General features: G+C 52.1%; 1 protein-coding gene across 1 annotated transcript in view; it reads left to right on the top strand.

Moving 5' to 3' along the window:
* Positions 1–15,069, top strand: part of SLC29A1 (solute carrier family 29 member 1 (Augustine blood group)) — a 73,455-nt gene that overhangs the window by 19,439 nt on the left and 38,947 nt on the right. The window contains exon 4 of the mRNA XM_029592878.1: positions 7,027–7,112. Coding sequence (XP_029448738.1) covers positions 7,027–7,112 — 86 coding nt within the window. The remainder of the gene's footprint in view (positions 1–7,026; positions 7,113–15,069) is intronic.

Raw genomic sequence — 15,069 nt, forward strand, 5'->3', positions numbered from 1 at the left:
GTTTTAGACGATACTGAGATGTACCAATCAACATCTGACAGACTGAAGTCCCCTAGAAATAGCACCTCCCCTTTCATAGTGATTATATGAATGTCTTCAAATAAATCTCCATCCATTTCTTCTGCCTGCGGTCTGTCTATCACACCAGTCTAAACAGATGCTCTCTTTCCTCTTTCCGGACTGACCTCCTTGTAAGCCCAGCAGCGCTGTTGCTTTAATATTTTTTTATATATAGTGGCACAGTAATGATGGCAGAGAAAGAGCAAATTGTCCAGCAAGTTTCTTATGGTAGTAACTGCTGCTCTGTGCAGGCCACTCCCCAAGCCTTATGTTAAGGGTAATAATATTTACAATCAAAACCAAGCAACGGTCAAACCCAAAACACATTACTGCTAGGAACATTTTTACAGGGTCAGGAGCCTTCCTGATGATTCAACGTGCTCTGCTTTTGGACTGGGCCGTAGAAGCTGTCCTGTGCTTTTTTCTGAATGAATATGTATCCTGACCCCGGACTGTAAAAATCGGGGCCCAGTGCTGGTGGTCATCTGAATCCAATTCTTTTTTCTCCCTCTGTGGTCAAAACGGAGAGCAATGTAACATTTGCATCAAAATCGTGAAAGCTGATTGGTTACGGGTAGTAATACCTATGCTTTCTTTTAAAGGTAGTAACCAGCAAGTTATACTCATGCACCCTTTTCTTTGTTTCCCTCCTCCAGCCTTTAGGGTCCACAGTGTTTATCCCAGGCCCTTTTGCATTTGTTTACTGTTTTCTTCTTCACCACTTCCTCCAGAAGAGCATTCCAGGCATCCACCACCCTCTCTGTGAAGAAATATTTCCTGACGTTGGTTCTGAGTCTTCCTCCCTGGAGTTTAATGACATGACTCCTAGATCTACTGATTTTCTTTCCAATGAAAAAGGTTCAAAGTTTGTGCATCATTAAAACCTTTCAGTTATCTGAAGCTCTGTATCCTATCTCCCCCTGCTCTTCCTCTCCTCCAGGGTGTACATAGATTTAGGTCCTTCAGCCTCTCCTCATAAGTCATTTTATGAAAACCCCCTACCATTTGGTCGCCCTTCTCTGAATTGCGTCCATCCTGTCTCTGTCCCTTTTAAGATTCGGTCTCCAGAACTGAACACAATACTCCAGGTGAGGCCTCACCAAGGACCTGTACAAGGGGATCATCACTTCCCTTTTCTTACTCGATATTCCTCTCTCTATGCAGCCCAGCATTCTTCTGGCTTTAACTACTGACTTGTCACATTGCTTCACCGTCTTTAGATCATCAGACACTATCACCCCAAGGTCCCTGTCTTGGTCCATGCGCATCAGTCTTTCACCCCCCATCACATTCAGCTCTTTTGGATTTCCACACCCCTTGACTCTGCACTTCTTGGCATTGAATCCCAACTGCTAAATCTTCAACCACTCTTCCAGGTTCCTTAAATCCTGTCTCATTCTCTCCACTCCTTCCGGCGTATCCACTCTGTTGAGGGTCTTAATATCATCCTTAAATAAACAAACTTTATGTTCTATCCTTTCTGCAAAGTCATGCACAAAGATATTGAACAGAACCAATCATAAAACCGACCCCTGTGGCACTGCACTTAACACCATTCTTTCATTATTTACTTTCTCATGCTGACTCCTATCGATTAACCAGTTTCTAATCCTCGCCACCACCTTGGCGCTCACTCCCAGGCTTCTCATTTTATTCACAAGTCTCCAATGCGGGACTGTTATCAAAAGCTTTGTTGAAGTGCAAGAAGATCACATCAAGCGCTCTTCCTCGATCCAATTCTCTAGTCACCCAATCAAAAAAATCAATCAGATTTGTCTGACAGGGCCTTCCCCTGTATGACGCCCCTTCCGTACGTATGCGGCCAGTCTGAAAATGAGCCCCAGAGCAGGGCGAGGATGTGCGAGGTGGGCACAGTACCCCGGCACTTTCCTCCTGCTCCTCTGCACTTCCAGGGCTGGAGCCCAGCTCCCTGAGCCTTCGTTTCCCCTGCTTTATGTCACCTTCCCCGCTTACATCCGGTCAGTGCAGGGTCAGTCCTAGGCCACAGGGCATGCACCGCTGCTCCTTCCAGAACCCCTGCCCTCACGGGCCTTGAATCCGGCCACTGATGACCATGAGCCCCTCCCTGGGGCTGTGAGTGCCGCCTCCGCAGGAGCCCTGAGCTGGTGAGGAAAGCGGAGAGGTGTGCTTCCAGCCGAGCCCCCGGGCCGGGCGGCGTCAGCGCACCGCGTCCTGTGCTGGGGCTCTGCACAACGGTTCCCCGCTCCTGGCCGAGCATTAACCACCGTCTCCAGAATATCTTGGGTCAGGCCTTCTGTAATGAGGCCCGGCCTCCTCCTCCTCGCCTCATATTCTTGGTCTGCTTTATGGCTCAGTTGTCCACAGGCATCGTGCGCTCGGTGCTTTTCCTGTGGTTTCACTCCTGAACCTACGCTTGACCCCCCCCCTTTAGAAGAGGAGCCTGTGAAGCACAGAGCTTGAGGAGGTGAGGGACAGGGGTGCAGGTAACATCGCTGGCGTGACAGGCGTACACGGTGCCAAAATGCTTCAAATAAACCAGGTAGAGGAGAAAGGAGAAATGTACAAAGTGGTAACAAGTCAAGAAAAGATGCAGGGTTCTGGTGCTGGCCCGTATTGTCCTGGGTCCGGGGACAGGAACTCACAGACTTTCCTGCTGCTTCTCCTCTCCCCCCCCCCCAGGATTAGGCCGAGTTTTTCCTGCTCCCTCTTTTGGGGGAAGCCTTGGATTTTCTCTCTCTGCCCTGGGAAACGTGCGTCTCTCTCTTCTCAGGGTAGAGAGTGAAGAAAGTCCGGCTAGGTATGTTTGCCGAATGAAACGTATTCAGCTTAAGTCACACGAAGCGTTGGGTGGCACGGATAAGCCGCTGAATAGATCTGAATAAGTTGCTAGTTAGCCGGACGAGTACCTCCTCCGAGTTACGCCCGCATCCCGCCCAGCACCTGTCCGGCCAAGTGGCGACCCCTGAACGGACCTGGCTGCTCAGCCGCCGCCCCTGAATCTCGGCCTCTTGCCTCTCTTTCTCCAGTGTTGCACTGCCTGCGGAGCCTGTCGTGTGGAGGTTTCCAGTGTACTTCCTGTCTGCATTTATATCCATTTCTAGTCCGTGATCCAGGGCCAGGGCCCAGGGTATTAGGCGCATGATCCCGCACCTCCACCCCCTCCCCTAAGGGTTTATCTACTTGCGGCAGCTGCCAGGATGGGCTTTGCTGGCGACCCTGGGCTTTTGTCACCCAGCGGAAGCACTGGCCCTTCTGTCATCACTCGGGGCCTGCTTTCCAAAAGCATTTACCCCCTGAAAACTGGCTTCTGCACTGTCAATAAATGCACCTTACCCCTGTAAGTGAGCTCTTTAAAATTGCTGCTCTGTCTGTCAGTGAATCATAGGATTTACCTGTGGAAGTGCACTTTACATGCATAAATGGCTTTTGTATGTTACATTTCGGCGAGTAACTCCTTTGAAAATTCACCCGTTATTGTGTATTTGGTGAGGTTCTGTCTTTTTTTTTTTTTTTTGCATGTGCTCGCTTGTTGCTTCTGTGTAGGGATCTGTCGCAGTTCAGCTCGTTCTGTTTTCCAATTGGTTTCTCTCAATAGGAAGTGTATTGGTACTCTAGGGCACGTTGCAGTACGCCAGGCTGTTAGTGCTGCTTTGGTATAACAGGTTGGCTGTTTTTGTTTCCAGGGTTTTCTCTTCTTTCACAGAGAGCCTGGTGGGGGAAGGAGTTAGTGAGGTGACAGCAGAATGTGACTATTCTTTTCTGCGTGTTGAATGATAAGGGGAGGTGTCCTCATTCTGCTCTGTATCTGTGGACACAGAGCGTCCGTGTGCAGAACGAATGTGCAGGATTTCTGTCGGAGATGCGTCCCATTCGGTACGGTTTGGGGTTAATGGTGGAACCCCAGGCCTCACTCCTGTATAAGAGGATTGGTTGGATGATGCTCTCAGGGCCAGAGGTTACGACCTCACTCCTGTATAAGAGGATTGGTTGGATGATGCTCTCAGGGCCAGAGGTTACGACCTCACTCCTGTATAAGAGGATTGGTTGGATGATGCTCTCAGGGCCAGAGGTTACGACCTCACTCCTGTATAAGAGGATTGGTTGGAGGATGCTCTCAGGGCCAGAGGTTACGACCTCACTCCTGTATAAGAGGATTGCTTGGATGATGCTCTCAGGGCCAGAGGTTACGACCTCACCCCTGTATAAGAGGATTGGTTGGATGATGCTGAATGATAAGGGGAGGTGTCCTAATTCTGCTCTGTATCTGTGGACACAGAGCGTCCGTGTGCAGAACGAATGTGCAGGATTTCTGTCGGAGATGCGTCCCATTCGGTACGGTTTGGGGTTAATGGTGGAACCCCAGGCCTCACTCCTGTATAAGAGGATTGGTTGGATGATGCTCTCAGGGCCAGAGGTTACGACCTCACTCCTGTATAAGAGGATTGGTTGGATGATGCTCTCAGGGCCAGAGGTTACGACCTCACTCCTGTATAAGAGGATTGGTTGAATGATGCTCTCAGGGCCAGAGGTTACGACCTCACTCCTGTATAAGAGGATTGGTTGGATGATGCTCTCAGGGCCAGAGGTTACGACCTCACTCCTGTATAAGAGGGTTGGTTGGATGATGCTGTCAGGGCCAGAGGTTACGACCTCACGCCTGTATAAGAGGATTGGTTGGATGATGGTCTCAGGGCCAGAGGTTACGACCTCACTCCTGTATAAGAGGATTGGTTGGATGATGCTCTCAGGGCCAGAGGTTACGACCTCACTCCTGTATAAGAGGATTGGTTGGATGATGCTCTCAGGGCCAGAGGTTACGACCTCACTCCTGTATAAGAGGATTGGTTGGATGATGAGTCAGGGCCAGAGGTTACGACCTCACTCCTGTATAAGAGGATTGGTTGGATGATGCTCTCAGGGCCAAAGGTTACGACCTCACTCCTGTATAAGAGGATTGGTTGGATGATGCTCTCAGGGCCAGAGGTTACGACCTCACTCCTGTATAAGAGGATTGGTTGGATGATGCTCTCAGGGCCAGAGGTTACGACCTCACTCCTGTATAAGAGGATTGGTTGGATGATGCTCTCAGGGCCAGAGGTTACGACCTCATTCCTGTATAAGAGGATTGGTTGGATGATGCTCTCAGGGCCAGAGGTTACGACCTCACTCCTGTATAAGAGGAATGGTTGGATGATGCTCTCAGGGCCAGAGGTTACGACCTCACTCCTGTATAAGAGGAATGGTTGGATGATGCTCTCAGGGCCAGAGGTTACGACCTCACTCCTGTATAAGAGGATTGGTTGGATGATGCTCTCAGGGCCAGAGGTTACGACCTCATTCCTGTATAAGAGGATTGGTTGGATGATGCTCTCAGGGCCAGAGGTTATGACCTCACTCCTGTATAAGAGGATTGGTTGGATGATGCTCTCAGGGCCAGAGGTTACGACCTCACCCCTGTATAAGAGGATTGGTTGGATGATGCTCTCAGGGCCAGAGGTTACGACCTCACTCCTGTATAAGAGGATTGGTTGGATGATGCTCTCAGGGCCAGAGGTTACGACCTCACCCCTGTATAAGAGGATTGGTTGGATGATGCTCTCAGGGCCAGAGGTTACAACCTCACTCCTGTATAAGAGGATTGGTTGGATGATGCTCTCAGGGCCAGAGGTTACGACCTCACTCCTGTATAAGAGGATTGGTTGGATGATGCTCTCAGGGCCAGAGATTACTTTGTGGCACATAAGGGCTCTCAGAACTTTTCCTTGCAGGATTTCTGTCGGAGATGCGTCCCATTCGGTACGGTTTGGGGTTAATGGTGGAACCCCAGGCCTCACTCCTGTATAAGAGGATTGGTTGGATGATGCTCTCAGGGCCAGAGGTTACGACCTCACTCCTGTATAAGAGGATTGGTTGGATGATGCTCTCAGGGCCAGAGGTTACGACCTCACCCCTGTATAAGAGGATTGGTTGGATGATGCTCTCAGGGCCAGAGGTTACGACCTCACTCCTGTATAAGAGGATTGGTTGGATGATGCTCTCAGGGCCAGAGGTTACGACCTCACTCCTGTATAAGAGGATTGGTTGGATGATGCTCTCAGGGCCAGAGGTTATGACCTCACTCCTGTATAAGAGGATTGGTTGGATGATGCTCTCAGGGCCAGAGGTTACGACCTCACTCCTGTATAAGAGGATTGGTTGGATGATGCTCTCAGGGCCAGAGGTTACGACCTCACTCCTGTATAAGAGGATTGGTTGGATGATGCTCTCATGGCCAGAGGTTACGACCTCACCCCTGTATAAGAGGATTGGTTGGATGATGCTCTCAGGGCCAGAGGTTACGACCTCACCCCTGTATAAGAGGATTGGTTGGATGATGCTCTCAGGGCCAGAGGTTACGACCTCACTCCTGTATAAGAGGATTGGTTGGATGATGCTCTCAGGGCCAGAGGTTACGACCTCACCCCTGTATAAGAGGATTGGTTGGATGATGCTCTCAGGGCCAGAGGTTACGACCTCACTCCTGTATAAGAGGATTGGTTGGATGATGCTCTCAGGGCCAGAGGTTATGACCTCACTCCTGTATAAGAGGATTGGTTGGATGATGCTCTCAGGGCCAGAGGTTACGACCTCACTCCTGTATAAGAGGATTGGTTGGATGATGCTCTCAGGGCCAGAGATTACTTTGTGGCACATAAGGGCTCTCAGAACTTTTCCTTGTGGCCGGTGTAAAGGTCCCTGGCACCGGTGCCAGCCTGACCCCCCTGGTAGCTCAGAGAGAATCTGCTGGAGGTGACAGGTGGGTGAGTGGAGGCTGGGCGGAGGGAGAGCATTAGAAATCCTGCGAGAAGTCGTCAGATCTGTGCTGACAGTGTCCCCTCTCCCCTTACCCTTGCTACTTTTTCCTTCTGTTTTTCGTTCCTTGTTCCCTCTTCTTGGCTATCGTTTCCCCCTCCCCTCCCCTTCTCTCTCTCTCTTCCCCTCCAGGTGGATACTTCATCCCGGTGTCCTGCTTCCTGCTTTTTAACCTCTGTGACTGGGCTGGCCGAAGCCTGACGGCGGTGTGCATGTGGGTAAGTCTCAATCCGGGTGGCCGGAGGCCTGCTGCCCCCGCTGCCTGCCAGCGCAGACTCTGTACCGAATGGGAGGATGTGGAAAGGGTGACACCTGCCAGGCAGCCTTCCCGTCCCAGACGCACTGGTTTCTGGTTTCCTGCCCCTGCTGCTTTGCACGGAAATGCTCTGTTGTGATTTGTGGTGAGGAAGCCTCTGCCCTCCCCTGCCACGGCAACTCTTACACGTAAACAGGATCCTTGTGGGCTTCGGCTGTCTCTGGGAGAGGGGTGGGGGGGGTGGTTCAGGGGACAGCAGTAAATCTTCCTGTGTGACTCAGCGTGCAGCTGGGCCCCGGTGTCAGACTGCCCAGCCCGGCTGCCGCGGGCTCCAGCTGTAATTACCCGAGCCACCGAGCTGACGGGGAAACCTCCTCCCCCCTCCCCCGCAGCAACACGGGGGGCTCCGTGAATGCAGAATCGAGCGGGGAGCGATGACCCTGCCCCAGCCCCGAGTCCTAAGCCCCGTCCCTGGGGAAAGCCCCTGGCATTTTGGCAGAAACAAAGCTCAGATTCGGGAGACTTTATTGGGCACGCGTTACATATAAAGTAATTAATATAAAGGGTGAGGCCGATATTCGGAGCGCGGCCGGGTAAGTCACTTCTGTGGCTACGCTGATAGCTGGATAGTCAGTGGGCGGATCGGGACGGAGCTCCTTATCCGCTTAACTTAACCCCATAAGTAGTGATCTTACTCTTACCCGGGGACGTTAATGGGATGAGTTAGAGCTGGCGTGGATATTCTGCAGCATGGCCACCCCGCTGAGCATCCCTCGTAACTTAGCCCCATAAGTAGTGATCTTACTCTTACCCGGGGACGTTAATGGGATGAGTTAGACCTGGCGTGGATATTCTGCAGCATGGCCACCCCGCTGAGCATCCCTCGTAACTTAGCCCCATAAGTAGTGATCTTACTCTTACCCGGGGACGTTAATGGGATGAGTTAGAGCTGGCGTGGATATTCTGCAGCATGGCCACCCCGCTGAGCATCCCTCGTAACTTAGCCCCATAAGTAGTGATCTTACTCTTACCCGGGGACGTTAATGGGATGAGTTAGAGCTGGCGTGGATATTCTGCAGCATGGCCACCCCGCTGAGCATCCCTCGTAACTTAGCCCCATAAGTAGTGATCTTACTCTTACCCGGGGACGTTAATGGGATGAGTTAGAGCTGGCGTGGATATTCTGCAGCACGGCCACCCCGCTGAGCATCCCTCGTAACTTAGCCCCATAAGTAGTGATCTTACTCTTACCCGGTTAATGGGATGAGTTAGAGCTGGCGTGGATATTCTGCAGCATGGCCACCCCGCTGAGCATCCCTCGTAACTTAGCCCCATAAGTAGTGATCTTACTCTTACCCGGTTAATGGGATGAGTTAGACCTGGCGTGGATATTCTGCAGCACGGCCACCCCGCTGAGCATCCCTCGTAACTTAGCCCCATAAGTAGTGATCTTACTCTTACCTGGGGTTGTTAATGGGATGAGTTAGAGCTGGCGTGGATATTCTGCAGCATGGCCACCCCGCTGAGCATCCCTCGTAACTTAGCCCCATAAGTAGTGATCTTACTCTTACCCGGGGACGTTAATGGGATGAGTTAGAGCTGGCGTGGATATTCTGCAGCACGGCCACCCCGCTGAGCATCCCTCGTAACTTAGCCCCATAAGTAGTGATCTTACTCTTACCCGGGGACGTTAATGGGATGAGTTAGAGCTGGCGTGGATATTCTGCAGCACGGCCACCCCGCTGAGCATCCCTCGTAACTTAGCCCCATAAGTAGTGATCTTACTCTTAACCGGGGACGTTAATGGGATGAGTTAGAGCTGGCGTGGATATTCTGCAGCACGGCCACCCCGCTGAGCATCCCTCGTAACTTAGCCCCATAAGTAGTGATCTTACTCTTACCCGGGGACGTTAATGGGATGAGTTAGAGCTGGCGTGGATATTCTGCAGCACGGCCACCCCGCTGAGCATCCCTCGTAACTTAGCCCCATAAGTAGTGATCTTACTCTTACCCGGTTAATGGGATGAGTTAGAGCTGGCGTGGATATTCTGCAGCATGGCCACCCTGCTGAGCATCCCTCGTAACTTAGCCCCATAAGTAGTGATCTTACTCTTACCCGGGGACGTTAATGGGATGAGTTAGAGCTGGCGTGGATATTCTGCAGCACGGCCACCCCGCTGAGCATCCCTCGTAACTTAGCCCCATAAGTAGTGATCTTACTCTTACCCGGGGACGTTAATGGGATGAGTTAGAGCTGGCGTGGATATTCTGCAGCACGGCCACCCCGCTGAGCATCCCTCGTAACTTAGCCCCATAAGTAGTGATCTTACTCTTACCCGGGGACGTTAATGGGATGAGTTAGAGCTGGCGTGGATATTCTGCAGCATGGCCACCCCGCTGAGCATCCCTCGTAACTTAGCCCCATAAGTAGTGATCTTACTCTTACCCGGGGACGTTAATGCGATGAGTTAGAGCTGGCGTGGATATTCTGCAGCACGGCCACCCCCGCTGAGCATCCCTCGTAACTTAGCCCCATAAGTAGTGATCTTACTCTTACCCGGGGACGTTAATGGGATGAGTTAGACCTGGCGTGGATATTCTGCAGCACAGCCACCCCGCTGAGCATCCCTCGTAACTTAGCCCCATAAGTAGTGATCTTACTCTTACCCGGTTAATGGGATGAGTTAGAGCTGGCGTGGATATTCTGCAGCATGGCCACCCTGCTGAGCATCCCTCGTAACTTAGCCCCATAAGTAGTGATCTTACTCTTACCCGGGGACGTTAATGGGATGAGTTAGAGCTGGCGTGGATATTCTGCAGCACGGCCACCCTGCTGAGCATCCCTCGTAACTTAGCCCCATAAGTAGTGATCTTACTCTTACCCGGGGACGTTAATGGGATGAGTTAGAGCTGGCGTGGATATTCTGCAGCACGGCCACCCCGCTGAGCATCCCTCGTAACTTAGCCCCATAAGTAGTGATCTTACTCTTACCCGGTGATGTTAATGGGATGAGTTAGAGCTGGCGTGGATATTCTGCAGCACGGCCACCCTGCTGAGCATCCCTCGTAACTTAGCCCCATAAGTAGTGATCTTACTCTTACCCGGGGACGTTAATGGGATGAGTTAGAGCTGGCGTGGATATTCTGCAGCACAGCCACCCCGCTGAGCATCCCTCGTAACTTAGCCCCATAAGTAGTGATCTTACTCTTACCCGGTTAATGGGATGAGTTAGACCTGGCGTGGATATTCTGCAGCACGGCCACCCCGCTGAGCATCCCTCGTAACTTAGCCCCATAAGTAGTGATCTTACTCTTACCCGGGGACGTTAATGGGATGAGTTAGAGCTGGCGTGGATATTCTGCAGCACGGCCACCCTGCTGAGCATCCCTCGTAACTTAGCCCCATAAGTAGTGATCTTACTCTTACCCGGGGACGTTAATGGGATGAGTTAGAGCTGGCGTGGATATTCTGCAGCACGGCCACCCCGCTGAGCATCCCTCGTAACTTAGCCCCATAAGTAGTGATCTTACTCTTACCCGGGGACGTTAATGGGATGAGTTAGAGCTGGCGTGGATATTCTGCAGCACGGCCACCTCGCTGAGCATCCCTCGTAACTTAACCCCATAAGTAGTGATCTTACTCTTACCCGGGGACGTTAATGGGATGAGTTAGAGCTGGCGTGGATATTCTGCAGCATGGCCACCCCGCTGAGCATCCCTCGTAACTTAGCCCCATAAGTAGTGATCTTACTCTTACCCGGGGACGTTAATGGGATGAGTTAGAGCTGGCGTGGATATTCTGCAGCACGGCCACCCCGCTGAGCATCCCTCGTAACTTAGCCCCATAAGTAGTGATCTTACTCTTACCCGGTTAATGGGATGAGTTAGAGCTGGCGTGGATATTCTGCAGCATGGCCACCCCGCTGAGCATCCCTCGTAACTTAGCCCCATAAGTAGTGATCTTACTCTTACCCGGGGACGTTAATGGGATGAGTTAGAGCTGGCGTGGATATTCTGCAGCACGGCCACCCCGCTGAGCATCCCTCGTAACTTAGCCCCATAAGTAGTGATCTTACTCTTACCCGGTTAATGGGATGAGTTAGAGCTGGCGTGGATATTCTGCAGCACGGCCACCCCGCTGAGCATCCCTCGTAACTTAGCCCCATAAGTAGTGATCTTACTCTTACCCGGGGACGTTAATGGGATGAGTTAGAGCTGGCGTGGATATTCTGCAGCATGGCCACCCCGCTGAGCATCCCTCGTAACTTAGCCCCATAAGTAGTGATCTTACTCTTACCCGGTTAATGGGATGAGTTAGAGCTGGCGTGGATATTCTGCAGCACGGCCACCCCGCTGAGCATCCCTCGTAACTTAGCCCCATAAGTAGTGATCTTACTCTTACCCGGGGACGTTAATGGGATGAGTTAGAGCTGGCGTGGATATTCTGCAGCATGGCCACCCCGCTGAGCATCCCTCGTAACTTAGCCCCATAAGTAGTGATCTTACTCTTACCCGGGGACGTTAATGGGATGAGTTAGAGCTGGCGTGGATATTCTGCAGCACGGCCACCCCGCTGAGCATCCCTCGTAACTTAACCTCATAAGTAGTGATCTTACTCTTACCCGGTTAATGGGATGAGTTAGAGCTGGCGTGGATATTCTGCAGCACGGCCACCCCGCTGAGCATCCCTCGTAACTTAGCCCCATAAGTAGTGATCTTACTCTTACCGGGGACGTTAATGGGATGAGTTAGAGCTGGCGTGGATATTCTGCAGCACGGCCACCCCGCTGAGCATCCCTCGTAACTTAGCCCCATAAGTAGTGATCTTACTCTTACCCGGGGACGTTAATGGGATGAGTTAGAGCTGGCGTGGATATTCTGCAGCACGGCCACCCCGCTGGGCATCCCTCGTAACTTAGCCCCATAAGTAGTGATCTTACTCTTACCCGGGGACGTTAATGGGATGAGTTAGAGCTGGCGTGGATATTCTGCAGCACGGCCACCTCGCTGAGCATCCCTCGTAACTTAACCCCATAAGTAGTGATCTTACTCTTACCCGGGGACGTTAATGGGATGAGTTAGAGCTGGCGTGGATATTCTGCAGCACGGCCACCCCGCTGAGCATCCCTCGTAACTTAGCCCCATAAGTAGTGATCTTACTCTTACCCGGGGACGTTAATGGGATGAGTTAGAGCTGGCGTGGATATTCTGCAGCACAGCCACCCCGCTGAGCATCCCTCGTAACTTAGCCCCATAAGTAGTGATCTTACTCTTACCCAGGGACGTTAATGGGATGAGTTAGAGCTGGCGTGGATATTCTGCAGCATGGCCACCCCGCTGAGCATCCCTCGTAACTTAGCCCCATAAGTAGTGATCTTACTCTTACCTGGGGACGTTAATGGGATGAGTTAGAGCTGGCGTGGATATTCTGCAGCATGGCCACCCCGCTGAGCATCCCTCGTAACTTAACCTCATAAGTAGTGATCTTACTCTTACCCGGTTAATGGGATGAGTTAGACCTGGCGTGGATATTCTGCAGCACGGCCACCCCGCTGAGCATCCCTCGTAACTTAGCCCCATAAGTAGTGATCTTACTCTTACCCGGGGACGTTAATGGGATGAGTTAGAGCTGGCGTGGATATTCTGCAGCACGGCCACCCCGCTGAGCATCCCTCATAACTTAGCCCCATAAGTAGTGATCTTACTCTTACCCGGGGACGTTAATGGGATGAGTTAGACCTGGCGTGGATATTCTGCAGCACGGCCACCCCGCTGAGCATCCCTCGTAACTTAGCCCCATAAGTAGTGATCTTACTCTTACCCGGGGACGTTAATGGGATGAGTTAGAGCTGGCGTGGATATTCTGCAGCACGGCCACCCCGCTGAGCATCCCTCGTAACTTAGCCGGATAAGTCATGTCCTGCTCTGTTATATGCGCAGATATCTTTCCGTATGGGGCCTGCCCATCTCTGACCCCCTTCCTTTCCCAGCATTTCAAGTCATTCCAGACGTGCCCCCCACCCCTGCAAACCTCCAAGGACCCCTGGCCCTCTCGCTGGTTTGAAGGGGTCTTGAAAGGTTCGTGGCACCCCCGGCTTTCGCTGGTTATGCAGGAATAACCGAAGGAGACCTCCCGTGAGCAGCGTGGGCTCTGATGAATGCCCCGCGAGGGGAAAGCCGCACAGATTGGCCCTTGCGCTATTTTTTTTTTTTTTTTTTTTTAAGGAAAGCAATTGAAAACTGCTCGCACCCCGCAGCAGGCGCGCCCCCGGGGCAGCAGGACCGTGGCGGCAGTAACCAGAAGCCCGCTGGCACGGGGAACGGCTTGGATTACGTCCCAGTGCCAAGGGAAGTGCCTTCAGCATTGCAAGGTTTTTACCCTGCGCAGGGCGACATTGTGCAAGGGGTAAGAGGTCGGGGGCAGCCACGCCAGCCCGGGCCTCTGTGTGGCTGCCGTTCCCCTGGTGTGGCCTGCTGACCCCAGCGACAGCACTGACATCTGCTGACGATGAGAGATCAGATGCCTGGCGCTGTCTCTCCTCGGTAAAGTCGCCTGCTTGAATATTTATTTAAAGGCTTTTTTTACACCCACATTCGTGGGTACATCTTATCGCTTTACATTGAACTAAGAGAAATACAGAGAGCAGGGAGAGGAGCTAAGGTTCAAGGAGCAAACTGTAGGCAGCGCCATTTTGTGGGGCTCACTCGATGCTGGCACTCAAGGGCTCAGTATGATTAGAAAAGCTGAGGATCGGGCCCCCGTCCCTCCCTCCCTCCAGACAGGGAGAGATGTGCAGTGCCAGGCTCACAGACCGTGCAGAGGGCGTGAGGCTGGAGAGCTGTGGTAAACCTTTCCTGTCTGGTGAGTAAGCTGTTTGCAGGCTGCCGGGGGAACGAGCTACGTCTGCTCACTGAGAGCTTTGCTTTATTCTTGGTTATTTTTGGAGTAGGAGGGCCCAGCGTCTGGAGCGGATAGAGGGGGTAGGCCGGTGACCCCAGTGACCTGGGCAGCAGCAGTTCTCTCCTGAGCCAGCCACACTGCTCTCTCCATCCACAGCTTCCAACACCCAAGAAGAGATCTGGGTGTCATAGTGGATAACACATTGAAATCGTCAGCTCAGTGTGCTGCGGCAGTCAAAAAAGCAAAGAGAATGTTCCCTGTACGTACCAGGATCAGTCCAGACTGCTGGGTTATGCCTCCCCTCCAGCAGATGGAGTCAGAGAAAAGCTGAAAAGCACCCCCTAGATGTACTGGTGTGCCACCTGCCAGCCCTCAGTATTTCCTCTGACTCCAGCAGATCGAGAGGCATAACCTGCGGTCCTGTCCTGACTAAATTTAATATCAGGTGTATTCTTTTCTTTGTCTGACTAAATTGTCTACACTGTCTAGATCAACGCAGGGGACACTTGGTTCTCTCTAGTTTAAAAAAAATAAAAAAATAATAATTCTAATTTATATAATTAAGTGACTAAATTTTCTGTGGGAGTTTTATTTGGCTATCGCAAGTTATTAAGGCAGGCGTGGAGAGCTTGGCTCTCCCTCTTTTGCCCGGATTAGGGTCCCTTGGTCTTGGGGGGGAGTTTACCGGTGGGCCGGTCACCCCCCCCCCCCCCTCCCGCTTTCGGGGTGTTTATGCCAGTGTTATACTAACTGAAGAGGGCTCTTTTTAAAAAATAAATAAATAAATAAAATAAAGTACCTTCGCAGACACGTAAGTCCTGCTGGGGGCAGGCAGTGCTCTATTTGAAAGCCCTAGCCTGCCGCGCACACCAGGGACTCCGGAGGGGGTGGCTTGTTGTTCACCCGGCGATTTGGCGATTCTCTGCTTGGCGCGCTTTTAGTGCTGCTCAGGAGCCCTTACCTTTGGCGCGGTTTTTTCTCCCAGCTCTCGAATGCCGCGGTCTTCGGCCTGCACGGC

This window comes from Rhinatrema bivittatum, chromosome 3, assembly GCF_901001135.1.
Source record: "Rhinatrema bivittatum chromosome 3, aRhiBiv1.1, whole genome shotgun sequence".
In the NCBI taxonomy this organism is placed as follows: Eukaryota; Metazoa; Chordata; class Amphibia; order Gymnophiona; family Rhinatrematidae; genus Rhinatrema; species Rhinatrema bivittatum.